Source organism: Heptranchias perlo, chromosome 6 (genome assembly GCF_035084215.1).
Source record: "Heptranchias perlo isolate sHepPer1 chromosome 6, sHepPer1.hap1, whole genome shotgun sequence".
NCBI classification, from domain to species: Eukaryota; Metazoa; Chordata; class Chondrichthyes; order Hexanchiformes; family Hexanchidae; genus Heptranchias; species Heptranchias perlo.
Genome location: NC_090330.1, coordinates 34,357,541 through 34,379,976, shown reverse-complemented (window position 1 = coordinate 34,379,976; position 22,436 = coordinate 34,357,541). Strand labels below are relative to the sequence as shown.

At 38.7% G+C, this 22,436-nt stretch overlaps 1 protein-coding gene across 1 annotated transcript in view; it reads right to left on the bottom strand.

The window, feature by feature from the left end:
* xpo4 (exportin 4) overlaps positions 1–22,436 on the bottom strand; it is a 143,035-nt gene that overhangs the window by 51,871 nt on the left and 68,728 nt on the right. Inside the window, exons 7-11 of the mRNA XM_067986078.1 lie at positions 21,545–21,698; positions 18,119–18,231; positions 14,329–14,486; positions 10,239–10,413; positions 6,749–6,925 (exon numbers count right to left, since the gene is read on the bottom strand). Coding sequence (XP_067842179.1) covers positions 6,749–6,925; positions 10,239–10,413; positions 14,329–14,486; positions 18,119–18,231; positions 21,545–21,698 — 777 coding nt within the window. The remainder of the gene's footprint in view (positions 1–6,748; positions 6,926–10,238; positions 10,414–14,328; positions 14,487–18,118; positions 18,232–21,544; positions 21,699–22,436) is intronic.

The following is a 22,436-nucleotide window of genomic DNA, read 5'->3' as shown; positions in this document are numbered from 1 at the left end:
CACGGATTGTTGAGGGCGGCTTTTTGAAATAATTTTCTATATTCAACATTCTCTGGAACAACCAGAGATCGGAACTAGATTAGTTTAACATCATGCATTTTAATATTCTGCTACAGGCAGTAGATTTGCAGTTGCACCACAATCTCACCTGCCTATATTTACTTATAAATGCTCCACATTAAAAAAGGGTGCAGCACAGGTATTAAGTGCAAAATTTGAGAATGTCAATCAGTTTCCTGTGCTTCCTATTAAATGATCAAGATATACCACACTTCTGTGCTTAGGGAATCTTACATTTTAGCAGAAAAAACATTTTTATCTAAAATTAAAAATTACAGTCTTACAGCCAGAGCTCTAAATATTCAGGACCTCTTGAGAAGGGCAGTGTGCACACATACCTTTCATTACACTACAGCTGACTGTATATATAGCAAGTGTTAACGGTAAGATCACAAGCCAACAATCTTCAGTTTCATATAAATGCTTCATGGATCACAGGGCTAGATATTTAAACATCTGTGCCAACTGATTTCAATATAATATGAGCAATGGACTTCAAGATGATAGCCAAGCACCTCTGAAAAGAGGTGAAAGGCAGTTTACATGACATAATGGGGAGTTTTAAGACACCCTTTACAATAGCCACCGTTAAACTGAATAAAATATGGAGATAAGTAAACACTAAAGAAATATATTTGTTACATAAACAAAACATTACATGGTCAGCATGGAGAATCTGATAAACATCTCCATTTATGAGGCTGATAAGCTACTTGCAACTTAGTCACTTGTGAATTACTTCATCAGCCTAAGTGTGTAGATATTTTTTATATTAATATCCAGAACATTCTCCAAATGTAGTTAATAACTGTCTTGATTGTTGCTTTACTGCATCAACCAGTATTATAGATCTTCCATCTAAACAGTGCATATGGCAATTCCATTTTTGTTTTTAGGAAGAAACTCCAATATATGTGAACCTTATTAACTAAAATCAACAAAATAAAAGGAATGACTTCAAAGTTTCAACACAGAAGGACTGACTAGAATGCCAAGTTTCACAAACATGTCAGGAATGCAAGCAATCTCTCTCAGTAAATACTCAAGTGCACACAATAACACGTACCCAGCAGTGACACAGACATTCTTGTATCTAGGAATCTGATTGATCAGACTAGCCTGGGATTTAAAACCCCTCAAAGAATCCTCTTTTTAAAAATTAAATATCTAACTGAAACCATATTCGCAATGAGTATATGTCCATTCTAGTCATTACATAAATGATATTGCATTACACAAGTGCAATATACCACTAGAAAGCATTCTTCTGAATATGTTGAAGACAGTCTGCTCTGATGCATGATAAGAATCCTGCGTGGCTGAATTTATTGCACACGCTGGTCTTCATTTTAGAGGATGTTGCTAATTATAAATGTCAGCAAACTAAGAATAAAATCCCCAATGTGAGAAAGGATTATTAATTGAAAATGCCCTGACCAATACTTGTAAACATGTTAGCATTACTGGTTGAATTCAAATTTCCTTTACTTAGTATGCAGTGGTTTTGTTGCATGCAAAGGAAATATATATTTCTGCAATTTACTACAATCATGATAAATTCATCAGCACTTTTGGAGGGATCCAAAATTAAATGTGAATATTTTGTTGAGGTTAAGGGGAAACCCTAATTAGCATATGCAAGGATACAACAAAAAAAAGTTTAAAAATAAGATTCATCAACAAAGTTGCAATAATAAAGTCATGTTTCAGCTTGGCTCAGTTGATAGGACAATCGTCTGAGTCAAAGGTTCAAATCCCACTCCAGGATTTGAACACAATCTAAGATGACACTTTAGTGCAGTACTAAGGGAGTGCCAGCTTTTAGATAAGTAAAAGGATAGTCAAAAGAAAGGTAGGGTCAATTAGGGAACAAAAAGGAAATCTTCTTGTGAAGGCAGAGGGCATGGTTGAGGTACTAAATGAGTACATTACATGCTCTTCACATAAGAGGAGGAGGATGCTGCCAGTGTCAATGTAAAGGAGATGGGGTAGAAACAGTTGGCCTTGCTCAAAGTAGAAAAGTCACCCAAGTCCAGATGGGATGCATCCTAGGTTGTGGATGGAAGTAAGGGTGGAAATTGCAGAGGCTCTGGCCACATCTTTCAATCCTCCTTAGATATGAGAATGGTGCTAAAGGACTGGAGGGTTGTAAATGTTACCCCCCCCCTGTTCAAAAAAGGGGAGAGAGATACATCCGATAACTACAGGCCCAGTCAAAGAAGAGCAAGGAGTTCTCCAATTGTTTTGGTTAACATTCCTCTCTCATTCACCACCACTAAAAGCAGATTAACTGATTATTCACCTCACTGATGTTTGTGGAATCTTGCTACGCAAAAATTATTGCTGCATTTGACATTAATTAATGGCATTTCAAAAAAAAAGTTTTAAGTACTGAGACATTGCTCAGAGATATGATAAGGCACTACATAAATGCAAGTCTTTCTTTTCTTTTGTCTCATTCCTAAAGACCACATACAATTATTACCATCTAGATATTGCTGATTCTTTGTGTGAAATTATCCAAAAATTATCCTTTACAATATAATGAAAAAGCCAATCAATTCTAATCAGGAAATCGCAGATATAATGCCCTTTAATAATCTCTTTGATGCTTCCCCAGTACCGAGTAACAACAATGCCCAGTGTAATACTAAGTCAATCAGAGAGAGGGTGACATCTTCAATTCCCAGATTGTCCTGAAGTAGATCTCAGCTGGGCTAGATGCTGCAATTGGCATCAGCACCCCAAGCTAGGAAGGGAAAAAGAAACACCCATGGTTCCTGTTGATTATCGGGGGAAACTCCTGTACATGTGAAGACATCTTGTTAGGACAGGACTGGACTTAACTGTTATGCCTGCAGAATTGCTAACACTTATCATCCAGGCTCATACACGAAAGTTTACTTGGGCAATGTGACAGAGGGTTGCTGCTGCCCATAGAACCATAACGGAGCTAGTTAGCCACCTATAGGAAAGCGGCAAGAAAGTTTTTAAAAAGTCAAAAATTATAGAGGTAGAAATTCTTGTCGGTGTGCAATTCAGGCAGGAAGAGTGGGAAGTGGCAGATCCTGCTATATTTTCCTCACATGGCTGTTCTCACCAGAAATTTGGCATTTACATCAATTTAATAATCAGAGCAAGTTCCCACTTGCAAAGTAGGTAGCTTGAGGGAGCACTCACACAGCTGACAGGAATTTTAAAATGCTACAGCAGCCATTTACAGCACTGCCTTAACACCAAAGGAAGGAATTGATGTTGCAATATTCTTAGAAAATGGAGGGTACTTACCTTTGCATGTACAGAGTCATGGATGCTGCCCTTGAAATCATGTTAAAAAGGGTAAGGTGATTGGCAAAAGAACCAAAGATGACACGAGGAAGAACTTTTTAACACAGCAAATGGTTAAGATCTGGAATGCACTGCCTGAGGGAGTGCTGGAGGCAGATTCAATCATGGCCTTCAAAAGGGAAAGGGTTAGTACTTGAAAGGAAAAAATTTGCAGGGCTACAGGGATAGGGTAGGGGAGAGGGATTAGCTGGATTGTCCTTGCATAGAGCCAGTGTGGACTCGATGGGCCGAATGGCCTCCACCCATGCTGTAATCTTTCTATGATTCTATTCTAAGGTAAAGGAGAATTGCTCTCTTTGGCATGCAAGGCTATCTTCCTCAGAAAAACATGGTCCAAAGTGCATTGCCAGAGAAAATAGACGAGCAAATACAGCAATGGCCACAGCTCATGGCTCCAAATGAGGAAGAAGATGGAAGACCTCAGGAAAGCTGCCAAAGTAAAACTGTCCTAGAGCTTCCAACATCAAATAACTGCCCTAAGTACGCATGCCACAAAGTGTTTCCTCATGAACAGTTACTCTTTTACTACTGCCCAATGCAAAGTACTCAGACAACTTTACAGTTTTTTGACTACTTACTGTGAACGACCATACTGTAGCATGACGCAAATTCAAGCTGCAAATTACAACTGAAGCTGGTCACACGAACATCTTAAAGCGGCTTCACAGAATTCCTTCTTTCACAACCTAGGTGCATTTTCAAGAATTCATCCACAATGGGTTGTATGATGAGCACTTGTCACGATATGTGCTCTTGAAATTTGCAACATCTCAAGACTACCACTCTTTTTGCAAGACAAGATGGTGCATAACAAAAAGAGAGCAAACCAAAAGTGGAGGAGGGCCCTGAAATTCAAACCCTTGACTCCTTTAGAAGAGGTCACATTGGACATCACAAACTATGAACACACAAGAATTGGACAAAGGTGAACCACAGGTATCCCTCCAGCTTAGAACTAGTAGAACCCTGCAGTGTGTTCCCTCCCCCACACACTTACTCACAAATGCATATACTCAAATACAAAAGCATCATATGCAGCAGAGGTGTCTTACAGCTGGCATTATGAAAGTGTGCTTCTGTTTTGTAGGCCTGAAAAAAAAGCCTAACAGCACAGAATTAGCTAGTGCTTTACAGCAGCCTGCGTCATTGCCACAAGCTGATACATGTGCCAACAAAACCACACTGACTACACGGATGCAATGAGCTGACTCCTCTGCACACCTGGCCAGACCTTGTTGTGTATTTTGGACACACTCAGTTGACACCTGTAAACGATCCTACTCAAACAGCTGTTTGCTTTTGTAAATCCCAAGATACTGCAGTTCAGCAAGAAAGGAAACTAGTCCGCGAACAGGTCCCTCCTTATCCACTGCCACGACCAATGGCTCTTCTTTGCTTTTGCACTGTGACTCAACCAGTGCTACCTGCTCAAAAAACTATCTACATCCTCTAGTGTGGGTGTTGGTACTTGCAACAGTTGCTGTTAATGGCACAGGGTACTGTTAAGTGCTAAGTTATTGTGGATGTACTAACCATGCTGTTCTTGCAGACCTACAAAGCAGTCTACCATGAGCTCATGGCAACTCACGCCAGCTTCAGGGTTATCTTCAGTGAAGCTCTCTGCAGGTCCTGAGTGTAGTGGGAGTATCTTTCATGAATGTTCACATTTCTGCTATAGAATCTTGGACTTCGATCTACAAGGTGCTCTCTTGCCTCTGTGAAGCACTTTCTACATTAGAGGTATTATATAAAATCAGCCACATTTACTACTTCCACTGGGGAGTCATTTGGAAGTTATCACAGGAGTTAGAAGTTACACACAATAAATACACTCCAATTGCCTTTACAGATGAATGTAAAAGATCCCATGGCACTATTTGAAGAGCAGGGGAGTTCTCCCAGTGTTCAGGCCAATACTCATCTCTCAACCAAAATTATCTGGTCATTTATCTCAATGCTGTTTGTGGGGGTCTTGCTGCATTTAAATTGGCAGCCCTGTTTGCCTACATAAGTAACTATACTTGAAAAGTAACTGATTAGCTGTGAAGCGCTCTGCGATGTCCTGAGGCCATAAACAGCATTATATAATTGCAATTTCTTTCTTTTATATATTAGCACTAAAGGGAAATACTATGGAAAAAAATACCAACATTGCTGACAAATGGTTCAAAGTAGGTGAATAAATTGATTGCATTGTATTTGAACTTCATCCGGAGAACTTTCTGATAGTTAAAAAGGTAGCTACACAGCAAAGGTGGGGCACTGATGTTAGCTGAGGGATTGAAATTGAAGGTGGTGTTGGAGCCACTTTCTCAGGGTCATGTGGACAACAAGGCTCCTTAAAGCTGTAGGTAAGGACTAGGTCGATGTCTTGTGGATGACCACCTGACTCAAGTCTTCCTGCCTTCACTGGTGTTTCTGCAGCAACACTCTTGGTTAGTATCTGCGTCTTGCTCTAGCCTCAATTGTAGGTTGCCTCCTTCTCAATGACTAGTTATTATGAACAAACAACTTTCTGACTCAGGTGAGTGGTACCACTGAGGCATGATAACACTAAAAGGTGGAACTAAGCTACAAGAACTTAAAACAAGGCCAGAGAATTACCCTACCTTATACCAGATTAGATGGGGCCTTTTTATCAGTGACCGGCGCAAACAGTTCACACACTCTTTACTTCACAGGATTATGGGAAGATTGATTACCTGCTTTGGGATTTTTATGAACAGCGCTTCAGCAAATTATCACTTGAAAATACTGTTCCGGGTGAACACTGAAGGACACCCCCGAACTAGCTGATTAGACTCAAAACTAAGCACTGAAGGATGACCTCATCATCAAGATGAACCCACCATAATTTTATAAACTGAATTCAGTGTGTTAACTAGAAGTCATTTAAGAGGTTTTAAGTTTGATGATCCTTTTGTGAAAGTAATCTGGTGTTTGATGCCCTTGCAACTGCACCCCTGGAGCCAACACCTTCATGAGCCATAGGGAAAGAATAGGCACAAAAAAAAACTGACAATGGCAAAGGGGACATTCCAGTACAAATATACAGTCTCCTCTATAGCTATTATTGGATTATCTGACATAAAGCACCTCCACGCTATTAAAAGTAACACATTTTTTATATGAATCACACGATTATTTCAAAACGCCATTAAAATTCTGGTAGCACTGGAGCCCTCTAAAATGGAAATGGCAATATAGGGCAAGAGCAAAAGATATACTATTCTATTACAGTTAAAACCTGCTGTTTTGCTGGTTGAAAAATATAATGCTCTACATCTTTTATACCAGAGGGAAGGAAAACAAAGCAAGCAAATTTTGACAGAGAACTCACCAAGTTTCTTGTGCCCTCTGGTGCTGCCAAATGGCATTGAATGTAGGAATTAAAAACTTGTACAGCGTGTTGAGTGAAAAACCCTTTATGGAAATGTTTGTTATCTTGCACGAGCGTAAGCCATGACTCAAGGAGTTTATCGTATGCCTCCATATATACCATGTCATCCTTGTCCAGCTAGAAACAAATATATTGCATCAATGTCACATTTCAGTAAATGACTTAATTGAATAGAAAGTAGATATATAGAAGTGAATAAACGTGCATTTCTCCAGACAAAAATAGCATTACAAGAATATCTACACGTGACTATAAGCTCTAAGCACCTTCCACCTCTTTCTGAAAACCCATAGCAAGATCAGTACAGTCAAAATCTTAGTGTACACATTTTTCTGTTTAAATATTTTTGATCATCTGAATGTTCCTCTACAATATCAATGGTCAAATCTACAGACAGAATGGATTGCACTGTTAATACTCACTTATAAAGCATGTGATGCAGAACAAATTCTGAGCACTTTGTACTCCTAATTAAAGACTGATAATTTAGTCACTGGTGAGATTATTGCCTGTACAGTTTATACTTTGAGTAGAAACAGGATACAAAAGGCAAAAGTCAACAATCCTCTAAATAAAGCCATCTTACTAAAGGAACCATAAGTATTAATGAAACATTTCAGTGTTTGAACAGCTTGGATCTTCCACACACACGAGTGAGTAAATAATGGATTCAGTTAATTCATCATCTAAATTCACCTTTATAAAACACTGGTTCGACCACAACTGGAGTATTGTGTCCAGTTCTGGGCACTGCACTTTAGGAAAGATGTGAAGGCCTGAGACAGGGTGCAGAAAAGATTTACTGGAAAGATTCCAGGAAAGAGGAACTTTAGTTACGTGGATGGACTGGAGAAGCTGGGGTTGTTCTCCTTGGAACAGAGAAGATTGAAAGGAGATTTGATAGAGGTATTTAAAATCATCACAGGTCTAGTCAGAATAGATAGAGAGAAACTGTTCCCATTGGCGGAAGGGTCAGGAACCCGAGGACATAGATTTAAGGTGACCGGCAAAAGAACCAAAGGCGACATGAGGGAAAAACTTTTTTTACACAGCGAGTCGTTATGATCTGGAATGCACTGCCAGGACGGGTGGTACAGGCAGATTCAATCACGGCTTTCAAAAGGGAACTGGATAAGTACTTGAAAGGAAAAAATTTGCAGGGCTACAGAGATCGTTTGGGGGAATGGGACTAGCTGGATTGCTCTTACATAGAGCCGGCATGGACTCAATGGGCCGAACGGCCTCCTTCCGTGCTGTAATCTTTCTATGATCATGTCACTTTTAGCTTTCCTCTTTCTCCACAGACCCCATTAGTGAGGAAAATATGTTACAGATATGAACAAGCATGTTTAAGGGTTAAATCCAGGGATTACTAAAACTAACCCACAAGTCTTATTTATAGCAGGATATATTTATTTTACAAATACCAATAGCAGCTGGAGTGAGAATGCCTTGAAGAAACATTATTCTTTATAGTATAAAGTTAGCAATTACGATTTCTTTAAAATTGCATTTCTAACATTTTGTCTTGAAAATACTACAGAATCTAGTTATTGCACAGTAGGTGTACACATATTAAAAGAGTGCAACTAAACTTACATAAAACAGACTGCCTTTACAATACTGTCTGCGCAAACTTGATATGGTGCCAATTTGCACAGGATCAGAAATTTCCTTTTATCTGTACTACCGAATTTGTGGGTTTGACTTTGTTCACTTTCAAATTTCCCAACTACATTTTTCAGTTTCTTCAACTGTTCTTTATAATCACAATTTCTCCCTCTCTCCATCAGACTATGCACCATTCTCCAAGAATGCCTTCAGGCTTCTGCCTATGCTACTACAAAATGACTAGCATTGTACAAAGGCAGCATCAGTTTTCCTATTAATCTTTCCTATTTGGGAAAGAATCTTGGATGACAGTGAAACAAACACATGGGAAGTTGTCAAAAGACATGCCCAATTGTCTCCTAATCCTAGTTCTTTCATTTCTTGTCACCACCAAATCATATATACTCATTTTTCAAATATGCCACATTATAAATACATTTTTCAATGGGTAGGAATGTTCCCAAAGGAAAACAGAAATTAGTCAGTACCATACTTTACTATTCAACACATCCAGAACAAATACCGTATGTGCATGTCACTTAAATGCACAGCAAACACTGACATTTTACAGAATAACGCCAACATTATATTTTACAAATTGAAAGTAAAATTAAGAGATGAAGTTGGCATGGAACCTATGAAAAGAACTCAGAACAATGCACAATTGACATCAACTACCAAGACATTCAATATTCTCACATAAAATAGTGATATGCTGCTGCTAAATTTTCCAAAATTGGAAACACCATTATAACTACTCTGCACAACCTACAGTATTACTAGCATTTCCAACTCTCCTTAAAATTTACTGAAAGCTGTCTCTATCACAGCAATTACATGCAGTGTAAAAATACCAAATCGGAGGCCGCAAAGCATGTTGTTCGAAATATAAGGTGGCGACTCCCTCTCACCATTTCCCCCCCGCTAATTTACTTCGCTCCCCTTTGCCTGAAGGTGTTTCCTCCTTGTTGGGGTATGGTTTCATGGGACCCAGGCACATTGTTGAAATAGCCATTTTTCAGATTAGGTTCAGACTGAGTGCCAGCAGGATATTCAACTCCAGGAAACATTACAGTCAAGCCCAATCCTGCCTTCACTCAACATCGACATGCATGTACTTCCAGCAAGAGTTGATGAATTACGACAGGCAGCAAATTTTTTCATCAATAATCCAGGATGCCAAGACCAATAACTGCGCCCTTAGTGCCACCCCATTAACTCAGCACAACACAGACCAAGGCTCGGACCAAGGCTTGGTCTGTATGGCTCAGCTACTCACTGGCTTAACCAGTCAAGTCATTGGCGGAGCCTTTTTCTACTTTCAACTGTTTTTTTGCAAGCTCTTCTGGCTAGTATGCCATGATGTCAAACTATTAAAAGCTAAGGCTGTTGCAATAAAATAAATTTCTCTCTCTTCAGAATAAAATAGCATCAGTCACACAAATAAATGCATCACAGCCGTTTGGTTATGTAATTTACTGCACAGGAAAATATACAACTAAGATTAGAATCCGAACTGTATTGGTATCATAGTAGTTACAGCACAGGAGGAAGCCATTCGGCCCATCGTGCCTGTGCCGGTATTGTTCAGATCCTTTCAGAACTAGCCAGTCCAGACCATGCATTTTCTATTCTATAATCAAACAATTTTGGACTAAAAGTTGCCATTTTGAGACGAGCAAACCACTAGAAATGCGTCAATAGTCCAGTTTCTGTAGAGGAATGACAATGATATATTATGTGAAGTATTTCTGAAATGTTTGATTTCAAGTCATAAATTAAGGCAAAATATGTTACAGTAAAATGAAAAAATACTTACTACTTCTTCCAGGGCAGCACTCCGTCCAAAAGAACAGGTGAGATGTGTGAGGCAGTTTATGAAAGAAGAAAATAGTTCACTTGGAATGGCAGTTAAGATACTGCGTGGGAACTCTGAAATCAAGTTGCTCATAATATTCGAAATCCCCACGGCTTCAGAATCCTCGATTTCTATCCTAGAAAATTAAATGGGCTTGAAGTCAACTTCCACTAAACAGAAACTGAAATAATCAAAACATAACACAAAAGAAAAAGTTGATTTACTAAAGAAAACTTCAGTCTCCAAAACTCTATAGTTTGACTTATATTTGCAGTTTTTCAGTTGAGATTAAACTACCACAGAATTAACACACAATTCAGATCCTATACGTGTGGCGACAAAGATACAAATTGAATGCAACTCATATGTCCTGATAACTTGAAAAATAGAAATGGAAATTTACAAGTTTTTAAAACAATCTCAAGGGAAAATCTTTCTGGCAGCTTTTTACATTAAATTGCCTATGACAAATGTAAGGTTCATAATACAGTAGAGAACCAGGCTGAATAAAGAAAGTACAGAGGAGATTTAAAGGAAAAAATAAGAGGGGCAAAGAGAGAGTCTGAGAATAGATTAGCAGCTAACAAAAAAGGGAACCCAAAAGTCTTTTGTAAAAACATATAAATAGTAAAGGGTAGTCAAAGGAAGGGTGGGACCAATTCGGGACAAAAAAGGAGATCTTCTTATGGAGGCAGAGGGCGTGGCTGAGGCACTAAATGAATACTTTGCATCCATCTTCACTAGAGAAGAGGATGCTGCCATTGTAACAGTAAAGGAGGAGGTATTAGCAAAATTGGATAGGATAAAAATAGATAAAGAGGAGATACTCAAGAGATTGGCAGTACTCAAAGTAGAAGTGTCACCCGGTCCAGAATGGGATGCACCCTAGGTTACTGAGGGTGGAAAATAAAGGTGGAAATTGCGGAGGCTCTGGCCACGATCTTCCAATCGTCCTTCGATATGGGGACGGTGCCAGAGGACTGAACGATTACAAATGTTACACCCCTGTTCAAAAAAGGGAAGAGGGATAAACCTGGCAATTACAGGCCAGTCAGCCATGGTGGGGAAGCTTTTAGAGACAATAATCCAAGACAAAATTAATTGCCACTTGGATAAGTATGGGCTAATAAATGAAAGTCAGCACGGATTTGTTAAAGGAAAATCATGTTTGACTAACTTGATTGAGTTCTTTGATGAAGTAATGCAGAGGGTTGATGAGGGTAGTGCGTTTGATGTTGGGTCTATGGACTTCCAAAAGACATTTGATAAAGTACCACATAACTGACTTGTTAGCAAAATTAAAGCCCATAAGATTAAAGGGACAGTGGCAGCGTGGATACAAAATTGGCTAAGGGACAGAAAGCAGAGAGTTATGGTGAATGGTTGGTTGTTTTTCAGACTGGAGGGAAGTATACAGTGGTGTGCCCCAGGGGTCAGTATTAGGACCACTGCTCTTCTTGATATATATTAATGACCTGGACTTGAGTGTAGAGGGTATAATTTCAAAATTTGCAGATGACACGAAACTCGTAAATGTAGTAAACAACTTGGAGGATAATAACAGACTTCAGGAGGACACAGACTGGTGAAATAGGCAGACACATAGCAGATGAAATTTAACGCAGAGAAGTGTGAAGTAATACATTTTGGTAGGAAGAATGAGGAGAGGCAATATAAATGAAATGATACAATTTTAAAGGGGGTGCAGGAACAGAGAGACCTGGGGGTGTATGTACACAAATCTTTGAAGGTGGCAGGACAAGTTGAGAAGGCTGTTAAAAAAGCATATGGGATCCCAGGTTTTATTAATAGAGGCATAGAGTACAAAAGCAAGGAAGTTATGCTAAACAGTTATAAAATATTGGTTAGGCCTCAGCTGGAGTATTATGTTCAATTTTGGGCATCACACTTTAGGAAGGATGTCAAGGCTTTAGAGAGGGTGCAGAAGCGATTTATTAGAATGGCACTGGGAATGAGGGACTTCAGTTATGTGGAGAAACTGGAGAAGCTGGGGTTGTTCTTCCTAGAACAGAGAAGGTTAAAGGGAGATTTGATAGAGGTGGTCAAAATGATGAACGGTTTTGATAGAGCAAATAAGGAAAAACTATTTGCAGAGGCAGAAGGGTCAGTAACCAGAGGACACAGATTTAAATTGATCGGCACAAGAGCCAGAGGTGACCGAGGAAATATTTTTTTTTAAAAACACAGCGAGTTATGATGATCTGGAATGCACTGCCTGAAAAGATGGTGGAAGCAGATTCAATAGTAACTTTCAAAAGGGAATTGGTTAAATACTTGAAGGGAAAAAATTTACAGGGCTATGGGGAAAGGACAAAGGAATGAGACTAATTGGATAGCTCTTTCAAAGAGCCAGTGCAGGCATGATGGGCCGAATGGCCGCCTCCTGTGCTGTACCTACAATGAATGTATGTAATTACCAAAAAGATTACAACAGAGGTATCAAACTCAATTTACGTGGTGGGCCTGATTTGACATTCTGGCACTTTGCGTAGGCCACATTTAGCAAAAGCTATTTGGGGACACGGTGTAAAACGGGGGCAATGTATACCAATTTCTGGGTGTGAGGTCCTGCACATAATCTGCGCCAGCGTCCTCACTGTTTTTAGTTGGACCTGGTGGCTGCCTGAAATCAGTGTTGAACCAATTTAAATATGCAAAGAACGGTCCTGCACCTATTTCAGGATCCTTCTGCAAAATGTGTGAAAAACTAGGTGGAGCATGCACCGTGCAAGCTTCAGCTAGTTCTTCCAGTTCTACAGCAGCCTAAATAGCAGCCCTTAAAGGGACCGCTGGAGGCCACTGAGGAAATGGTTGGGAAAGTTTTTTTTTTTACTTCCACTTATGTGGAGCATGGAGGAACAGGAGTGCTCCCCCCAACTCCACAGTGGGCCGCTGCCGGTCTGTACTCGGCCATCCTGCATCTCACTCCATGTACTGGAGCTTGTGATGCTCCAAAAGCAGTGAGAATCCTCAGTTGCCGTCCCCTTGTTCCCCATTCACCCAGTACTGGAAACAATCTTTTACTATTTATCCACAGGGTTTCACTACCTCCTTTGCTGGCTGCTCCGCTCTCGGCGCCACTCGTGCTCCAATTTCCCCCTCCCCCCGTCTCAATCCCCTGATCTTAATCTCCCAAATAATTACTAGATTGGTATGGTTGCACCAAAGGAAGAATGTGCTGTCCCGCTGTTACCCTCCTACCTGCAAACACAGGCAGAAGAGTACCACTGAATTTGTCCAAGGAACTCTGTCTACAGATGCTCAGATTCATGACATCACCCCGGCATGGGTGGATTGGGGGGGGGGGAAGTGACGTCATGAAGCAGGAAGGGCCGATGGTAAAGTTTAAATGGGTGCTGTCCTCCTGGGCTGTTAGAAGCGGCGCCCGGGAGAGTCATGTCCCATTTCAGGACACACAGCACACCGTGGGCCGGATGAAACTGTATTGCGGGCCGGATCCGGACCATAGGCCATATGTTTGACACCCCTGATTTACACTATAGTACATTTCCTTAGAAGTAATGGGTAACAGAAAAGACGTACAAGAAAAACTGACAACTTAAACTGATTTTTTTTCCATTGTATACAATATTTTCAAATCCGAATTCCAGTTATCAGGGTCTCTTATACAAGTCTATGTAAATTATAATGGTAATTGGTATTAAATGGTAATTAAAATTTTGATTAGCTAAGCTGCACAAACCAGGAAGGTCTTAAGTTTATTCCCAAGCCTGTGCGGAGTCAAGTGATCTCAGCTGGGGTGACAGGGAGGGGGGAGAAAAAAACATTTCTATCAAGCAAACTTTCCTTTAAGACATAGGGGTGTAAGTTTTACAAAATCATGTTCCTGGCCTGAAGCCTCACTTGCAGGGAGCACATATCAGGAGTACATGCGCCCCACGATTTTCTGCCCATTAATTTTCTGATATAAAAATTGTAGAGCAATTTTGTAAAATTACTCCTTAAATGTTCGGTGTAGAATACAAAAGAAAAGTGATTCATCCTGCTGCTTTATAACTTATGAACGTACCCATTAATCATATTGAGTAATCCTTCAATAAAATGAGCCAGGTAATCAACCTGTGCTCTCTCATCAGGAAATATAGGTCCATGGATGGAGGCCAGCTGCGCCAGGCATTGCAAGGAGTCCTGGGCCATGTCAGAATCTTCTCTGATTTTACGATGTACCTACAAGAGAAAAAAAAATCTCAATTCCAACTTCCCCCTTTAAGTATATGTATTAAAACATGGGACTTCAAAGAGATCAAAAGGTTTATTGGACTTTATTACGTTCATTATCTGGATCACTCCAGATAAAACCAATGCAAAGTTGAGTAAACTGTTGCTCACTGAATAGATTTTTCTCATATCTAGAGAGTCATAAGAAAAAGGAAACCATGTACTTAGATTGGTTGCCCATTACTTAGCGTTCAACTAATAGCGAACTTCCTGAGTCCTACCAAAAACCTGCAAAACACTGACATTTGACACATATTCACATGATCCCTTGAGGGACAGTTCAGGTCTCAATTTGCTGCGTATGAATCACAATAGTGACTTGCAACATTCAAATTGGCAAATGAACACAATGCTCTAAATTGTGTAAAATCAGAGATACTAAACTTGGCATTTACATGGTCTTATTTTTGGACCAGGTTTGCGTGTTTCATGCTTGAACTTTACAAGTCAACATTTTTATTAAACCAACAGACAAGTTTTTAAAAATCTATGTCCCGGTACATTTGTCATACATCAGAATACTACCCAAGTAAAAGTCAAAATTGAGCAGGGGAAGGGGGCTAGAGAGAATTATATTTAATGACATCTTGGTTTGAGAAACTGAAACGAAGAGTTAAACATTAGTACTATTACAAAATACTAGAATAATGATAATCAATCTATCAATATGTTGTTGATTTTAGTGTGCCTGCTTATTTAGTATAAATGGGTGACAAATTGCAAACAGCTTTGGCAAGTAAACACAGACATCTGTTTTAGCATTAATCCATCAAGGATAAGAAATTCAAGTAGCTTTAAATTACTGTCATGTTGCCAATAATAAAAAATGTATTGTTAAATATACTGTGAATATAGATCAGTTTTATTGCACTAACAGGAAATATAAATGCAACAAAGAAAAATATAGAAGAAAATGTAATACATTCCAAGGGGATAATGGCAGACAGCAACCTATCCATTACAGTCACCGACGGGACCAGTCTGATCAGCCATAATATACTGGTGGCCGCTGTTAAACCTGCCTTGCTTTCTTCCTGAAATTACAATATTCCCGTTGAAAAATAGGCTTTATCCAGGATCACACGAAGAATACAATTAGTTTGATCCATGTTAAAATGTCACACAGTTCACAGCCAATCACTATTGATAGCGGTGCTGCGCTACATTTTCACTCTTACCTGTGAATTCAGTGATGTTATTACTTTTTTAAAAAAAAATCCAACCAGCCATTTGAAGTTTGAATTTAGTTTCCTACTTACTAAGCAAATGCGAGGGCCTCTTCTTGCACTACTGGTCCCAAAAGCTAAATATTTTATGCCTTTATTACCCATATTTTCCTCACTCAATGAATTTAATCTCTATTCAAGATCATCATCTTAATTTGTGTCTGCCCACATTTGAACTGATCAATTTTCAGCTGCTTGTTCTATCATCCACAAGTTTGATAACATGAATTTAATCTGCAAGTGGCTAACGAGGTCCCGATTTTTTTGCCGACAATTTTTTTTTGTCCTTCCAACAAAATCCACGATGTCAGTGACAGCGATGTAATCCTCCTATAGTTCCTCCAAAATGATTCAAATCATAACTAATGCATGTAAACAAGTGTGTGTTCTGGGGAGTATCCAACACTCCTTTATATATCCAATAAAATAGTGAGTGTGAACAAATCCAAAGTTGTGTTATTCAATGCCATCAGAGCACTTAACTACAGCAAGTAGGGGGAGGCATTTAGTTCACCTCATTCAAACTGAATTAAAGATCTTTCAAGGGTTGGATGGTGTTTTGAGTTAAAGCACAAGGTCAGTGATCACTTAGAAATTCTGAAACATTGTTGCATCTTTAGTTAGCATTGAAGAGTAGAACGTATCAACTTTGGCACATCATTTACTCCCTACTGTCAAGTTTCAGAAGTGATTTTTCCATTTACAAATGCAACGCAATTACAAACATAGGCAGCACTTCAAAGGCATGTGCAATAGGGTTATTTCCACTCGAGGTTAAAAGTAACTTGAGGTCAGTATCTTCTATGGACACCGTGGAGCCAGATCACACTTATACTGCCAATCTTAAGTCATCCTGTGGTCAAGCTAAATGGAGCACTGTGCATTGTGCTTGAACGCATATGGAAAGTTCCACCCATCAGCATACGAATGTCAGTTTAGTTTTAATGTTAGCAGATAGCCAACTGTCAACTTTTTAAACTTTGCTTTGCATATAATGTCTTGCATGTAGCGTCTCCCAATTCATGTGACTTCACATCCAAATAATACTAGTTTGTATTAATACAAAGCTGAAACCATGCTACAACACATATGATGTAAAATTATACAGATCCAATATTTATAAACAATAAATCTTTAGGACAAGTAACGGAATCATCACAGAATTATTTTTCCTCCCTGGGAGTGTGGAATTCAATATCAAAATAAAATCCATGCATCTGACAAGAAGAAGTCACTTACGATAAAAACATTTTTAGTTATTTATTCAAGTCACTGAAGTAAGTCAGTCAGTCAGTCAGTCAGTCAGTGTTTATAGATGTAGGATGCATGACTGGCTCCCAAAATACTACTTTATCTAATTAACCCAGTATCTGATGACTGGAAACAATTTTTGAACTTAGATTTAAATTGAATAGTATCTAAGGGTTATTAATGGTGAAATGTAAAGGTAAAATATCTAGGGATGGATGAGACACAGAGCAGAAATTGAAACAGGAGTTCTGGAGGAATTATTTTTATATATAAAAATACTACATGGAAACTCTATTACTGAACATTCTGGTTCATCTCTGATTTACTGCATCTCCTGAAATACACTTATGTGTTGCTGTAATTGAAGTAATTCAGGAGGATTTGCAGCTGATGCTATAGCACATACTATAGGAAACAGTGAAAATTCCAAATATTGAGAGGGGAAAGAGAGACAGGTCCATTCTTTAAAAAAAAATTGGATGTTATTTTGACACGGTGTCCATAGAAGATACTGACCTCCTCAAGCTACTTTTAAAGTCAAGAGTGGAAATAACCCTATGTTTTTCACGGTTGATTTTTGGCCAATATGTAAAAGTTTGGGATTAATGGTGCAGCATTTTTCAAATGAAAGAGAACACTAAAGCCTCCAATATTTGACATTATTACACTATATAAATGCAAAGTACTTACTGGCAAAGGTTACAGGATTTACATTGATTTGATTTCTTTTTGTATAAAGATGGGACTATATTAATGGTACAGCAGATTAGTAAAATAAGTTATGATACTAAAGTCACATTATTCTATCATTCACAGGCACAATGATCTGAGTGTGTGTGATCTAGCACTATATATAACACATCTTGTGGAACAATCCCAATAGATGCAGAAACAAAAAACACATCTCACCATATTATAATTTCTTGCAAAAGTGTGCAAATATTTAAACACTAATTTCCAAAAAATACCTTCAAGTGTGGGAAAGACCTACTCCACCATAACACATGATCAATAACTGATTGAAATATAATGCAGAACTTACAATGGTACAGCTTCTCTGGTCTTCAACCCAATTAGTGGATATAGATTTGGAATACTACTTACTGTAAAGAACAGATCCATAACTCTGCTGTCCAGAAGTGTCTCTCGCCAGGATTCTGTTGGCTTTAACATCACATTTTGGGAGGATTCAAACATAGCTATATAATGCCTGCCCAGTTATCTGGAGTCAAGGTCAACAGAGGAGCATTACTGGGGGGAAAATACTTCTTAGCTACAACTAACAGGAGTTCAGAGGGAGAATGTAATGGAAATAAACTTTAAGCCATGTTAAATACATGGAATAACTGCAGCATGAGGCCAAGGAATAAAAGCATTTAACTGTTCAGAAACAAGACCCATGAAGGGTCGCAAGATAAAAGTTTGATTATAATCATGTGGCATTCCATTGTGATATGATCACATGAATAACCACAGTATCTGAAATGACAAGAGTGGGCAACAGAAGCTTCAATTAACAGGTGTCACGATTTATGAGTGATAGTACAGGTTCCATAATTGTCCCAATACCTTTTATAATGTTCACCGAGGTTAAACATTTACATATAAACATTTTCTAAAATGACAAACTGCAGCCATTAGTCTGTGGCACTCTTTTGATGCTGCAAATGTACGTACAACAGGTGTCAGCCTTGGCTCAGTGGTAGTACTCTTGCCTGAGTCAGAAGTCATGGGTTCAAGCCCCACTCCAGAGACTTAGCACATAATTTAGGCTAATACTTCAGTGCAATACTGAGGGTGTGCTGCACAGTCAGGGGTGCAGACTTTCAGATGAGACATTAAACCCTCAGGGCAGAAGAGATCCCATGGCACGATACAAAGAAGAGCAGGGGAGCTCTCCTGGTGGCCAACGCTTATCCCTGAAATCACCACTAAAAACAGATGATCTAGTCATTTATCTCATTGCTGTTTGTGGGACCTTGCTGTGCACAAATTGTCTGCTATGTTTCCTACATTAGAACAATGACTACAATTCAAAAATACTTCATCAGCTGTGAAATCCTTTGGGATGTCTTGAGGCGTAAAAGGTGCTATATAAACGCATGCTCTTGTTTTTTTAATAAAACACATGTGCAGACTGAACATATGTAACTTTTAAATAGTAATTTCAAGGAAGGTAAAGGGCCAGCTTTAATGAACCCTTCTTGTTAAATACTTTTTGGATCAACCTTGGAATCAGAGGCAATTTTTTTTTTCAATGAAGAAACACAAAAGCTGCTGAAAGTATGCATTTTAGTTGCTATAAAATGCAGACTTCAAACACACAGACCCACAATATCACACACGTGGAATCTCAGGTGATATGCCAGCGTAATTTGGATTTTCATTTTTAGTATGAAAGACTGGGTAACACATAAGCACTACAGACACAGTGACAAGAACAAAAGGCAGGATTACACTGTCTGATTGCCATTATTTATAGCTGATTTAAAAATAAAACCAAATGCTTTTTTAAAAAAAAAATCAGACTGGCAAATGACCAGCACAATTTCACAGCATCAATACTTAAGTTCCACTAAAAGTAGTTACTCAATGTGACCAACAATGTAAAAGTGCGGCATGGCACTGTAAAAACAGAAGATATAAGTTATGTTTCTTTAGGGAATACTAAAATTAAGTTTAACATCCTATTCAAAAAGATCAGACATAATTCTCATAAGTCAAACTGATTTTATGATGGGAGATCTAAACATATAATAAAAATCTTACTTACCTATTAGCAATATCTCTTAACTATTGCTGCTGGATGTCTGGCAAACTTTACCTCTGGCTGAAGTTACGTGATAATTACTTTATACATTTAGAGAAAACTGTGAAGTGCACATAATAATAAAACAGCACAGCTGAAGAGCATCCCTTGAAAGGAACACCTATATATAGCTTGTGCCTGCTGCACTCATGCATTGTTTGGCTCTTCTGACTTGGGAGGCATTCCACAGATTTTGCAGTGCTCTGGCATATTCTATGCTCTCATTTTGCCAAGAATGCAGGTAGAAGTTTAAGTGGCAATAGTTTTGCACCCTTTTAAGTCACAAATCACACCATCATTTGGGATGCAATTATTTTACAATTAAAGTTCAAACTTTAAACCCCCTCCCCAACCCCCCACGAAAAAAAAAGTAAAATAAGAATCACAAAATAATATTTTCAAAGCTCTGATTAAGTGGTTTAAAATGAAAGTTGGATCCATGCAACCAATACTTAACCTTAATACCAACTGTTGAATAAAATAACAAAGACCACTTAAGTTGGATGGGGTCTAATAAAGCTGTAAAATTTCTCCATGATCACTTTAAACAACTGCATACATGCAAAGTCACAGATTTTTCAGTTATATTAAACTGTTAAAAAAAACACTTTCTTCAAAGTAATGAGGTGAAGAGGCATTAAACTACATACATCTTAACAACTGGATTTAAGGGCAAAATTATGAGATCTTAAAATGTTCACTTACCTCAAATGATCAGAACCACACTAGACAACTCGTGATCTCTTCAAAGCAGTTAGGTTTATTGGCACTATTTTAACCAGCCGCAATATTTAGAATCACATCCTGTTATTTTTAGTAAGACAATTCATACTAATGTACTGATGACAATTTTGGCACTGTCGGATTACTTCGCTATTTAGTTCACATCAACTCTCAAAGATCTAGCAATAAGCTAGTTACTCAGAGTTAAATGAAGTTATAAATATTAAGGGTATACTTCATTTTTTTTTTACAATGCGCTATACCGGACTACTTGTACTTATTAAATTCAAATTTTATAGAAATCCAGTTTGACTGTGCACTCAAGGGTCAAGTAAGCATTCAAACTATTGTTATATCGGAATTTTTTTTCTTAAACCATAAAATGGTTAAATAACATAACCAAATGAAATAGTTAATGAAAAAAATACTAACCTGTGAAATTTACCTTCTTTCTCCTCCTCTCCTGAAGATATTGACTCAATGCTCGGCTACTGCTCCACTGGGCAGCTACTGCCCTCCACCCAAGTCCCTATTTTCAGGGTTGAATGTTGGCAGGTTATTTGATTTTGGGAGGGGGCCATGACAGTGAAGCCCAATCTTGTTCTCACCCAATATCCACACAAAAAAATTCCATCAAAAGGTACTGATCATTAATCTGCAGCGGGGATCCCAGACAATTTCCCTTCTCCAGCCAAAGGGCGCAGAGGTCAACTGCAGTGCCTCTACTGCCACTTTGGCTGAGATCAACTAATAGCACAGAACAGAAATTTTACCCGGGACCTTCCTGGTTTGTATCGCTTAGAGGTGGTGTCTTTACCTCCAGGTTGATGGGAGTGCCAATGGCACTTCATTTCAACCAAAATGGGTTTTAAAAAATATTTTCTAAAACCCAACCAACCTTCATCGCCCCTCTAACTCCCAAAACAAACAAACATATACGCAACCAACCCCACCCCCCACACACACAATATAAAAGTGAAGTTTTTAAGAAAGGATATAATTCGGAGGGAGGAAGTTCCAGCTCAAGACTTGATTAGCTAGTGCAAGGTAACGCTGGAACACAGAAGACATCTGAGCACTGAGGTTTTCCCGGCGGCTGAATTCCTGAAGCACCTCAACCGTCAAAACAAATATTTGGCGAAGGTCATCTTCCTGTATTTTCGGTAACAAGAACAAAAATAAACACACACATGATCTAGTTAAATTCAACGCTAATATAAGTATTTTGATTCCTACTTTATCGTTTTTTTTAAAGCTAGGCATAAAAGAGCTTCCTACTGTGGTGATCCTCTATTTGTCTGCATATTACTATGTATGATTTCAGAATATGTGGAAAAGATGAAATGTCCTAACTGTACCTAACATGCATCATTGGAAACAGTGTTTATAAAGTTTGAAAATGTTAGTGGTTGCATGTAAAAGTACAATGGTGTATTGTGGTCTGTTTTCTGCATGCATTTCCCTCTTTTCTTCTACATTCCTATTGCAATTAGTAGCTTAGGGAATATGCAACATTATGGAGACAGAACTGTAGAGTTTCTGGTGGATTAGATTAGCTCCCTTCCCGAATGGATTAGCTGCCATGGGGGAGGGAACTAACCTAATCCACCAAATGAATGTCAAAGCTATACAGATCAGGAAACTGCCATGTTCAATCCCTGGTTTGTGCTGAATTAGCTGATCTCAGCCAGGACAAAAGCAGGAGCATTGCAATTGACCTTGGTGTCCCCTGAGGGAAAAACAAGGCAGGGTTCCCATTCCTAATCACTAAATAACAATCCTGCTGGAAGTACATATGGAAATTGAGTAAAGATGGGATTGGGTCCTCCTGCGATGCAGCCTGTGATTGAATAGCCATCCAACACTCAAATTCAAGGCTCACAAATAAAC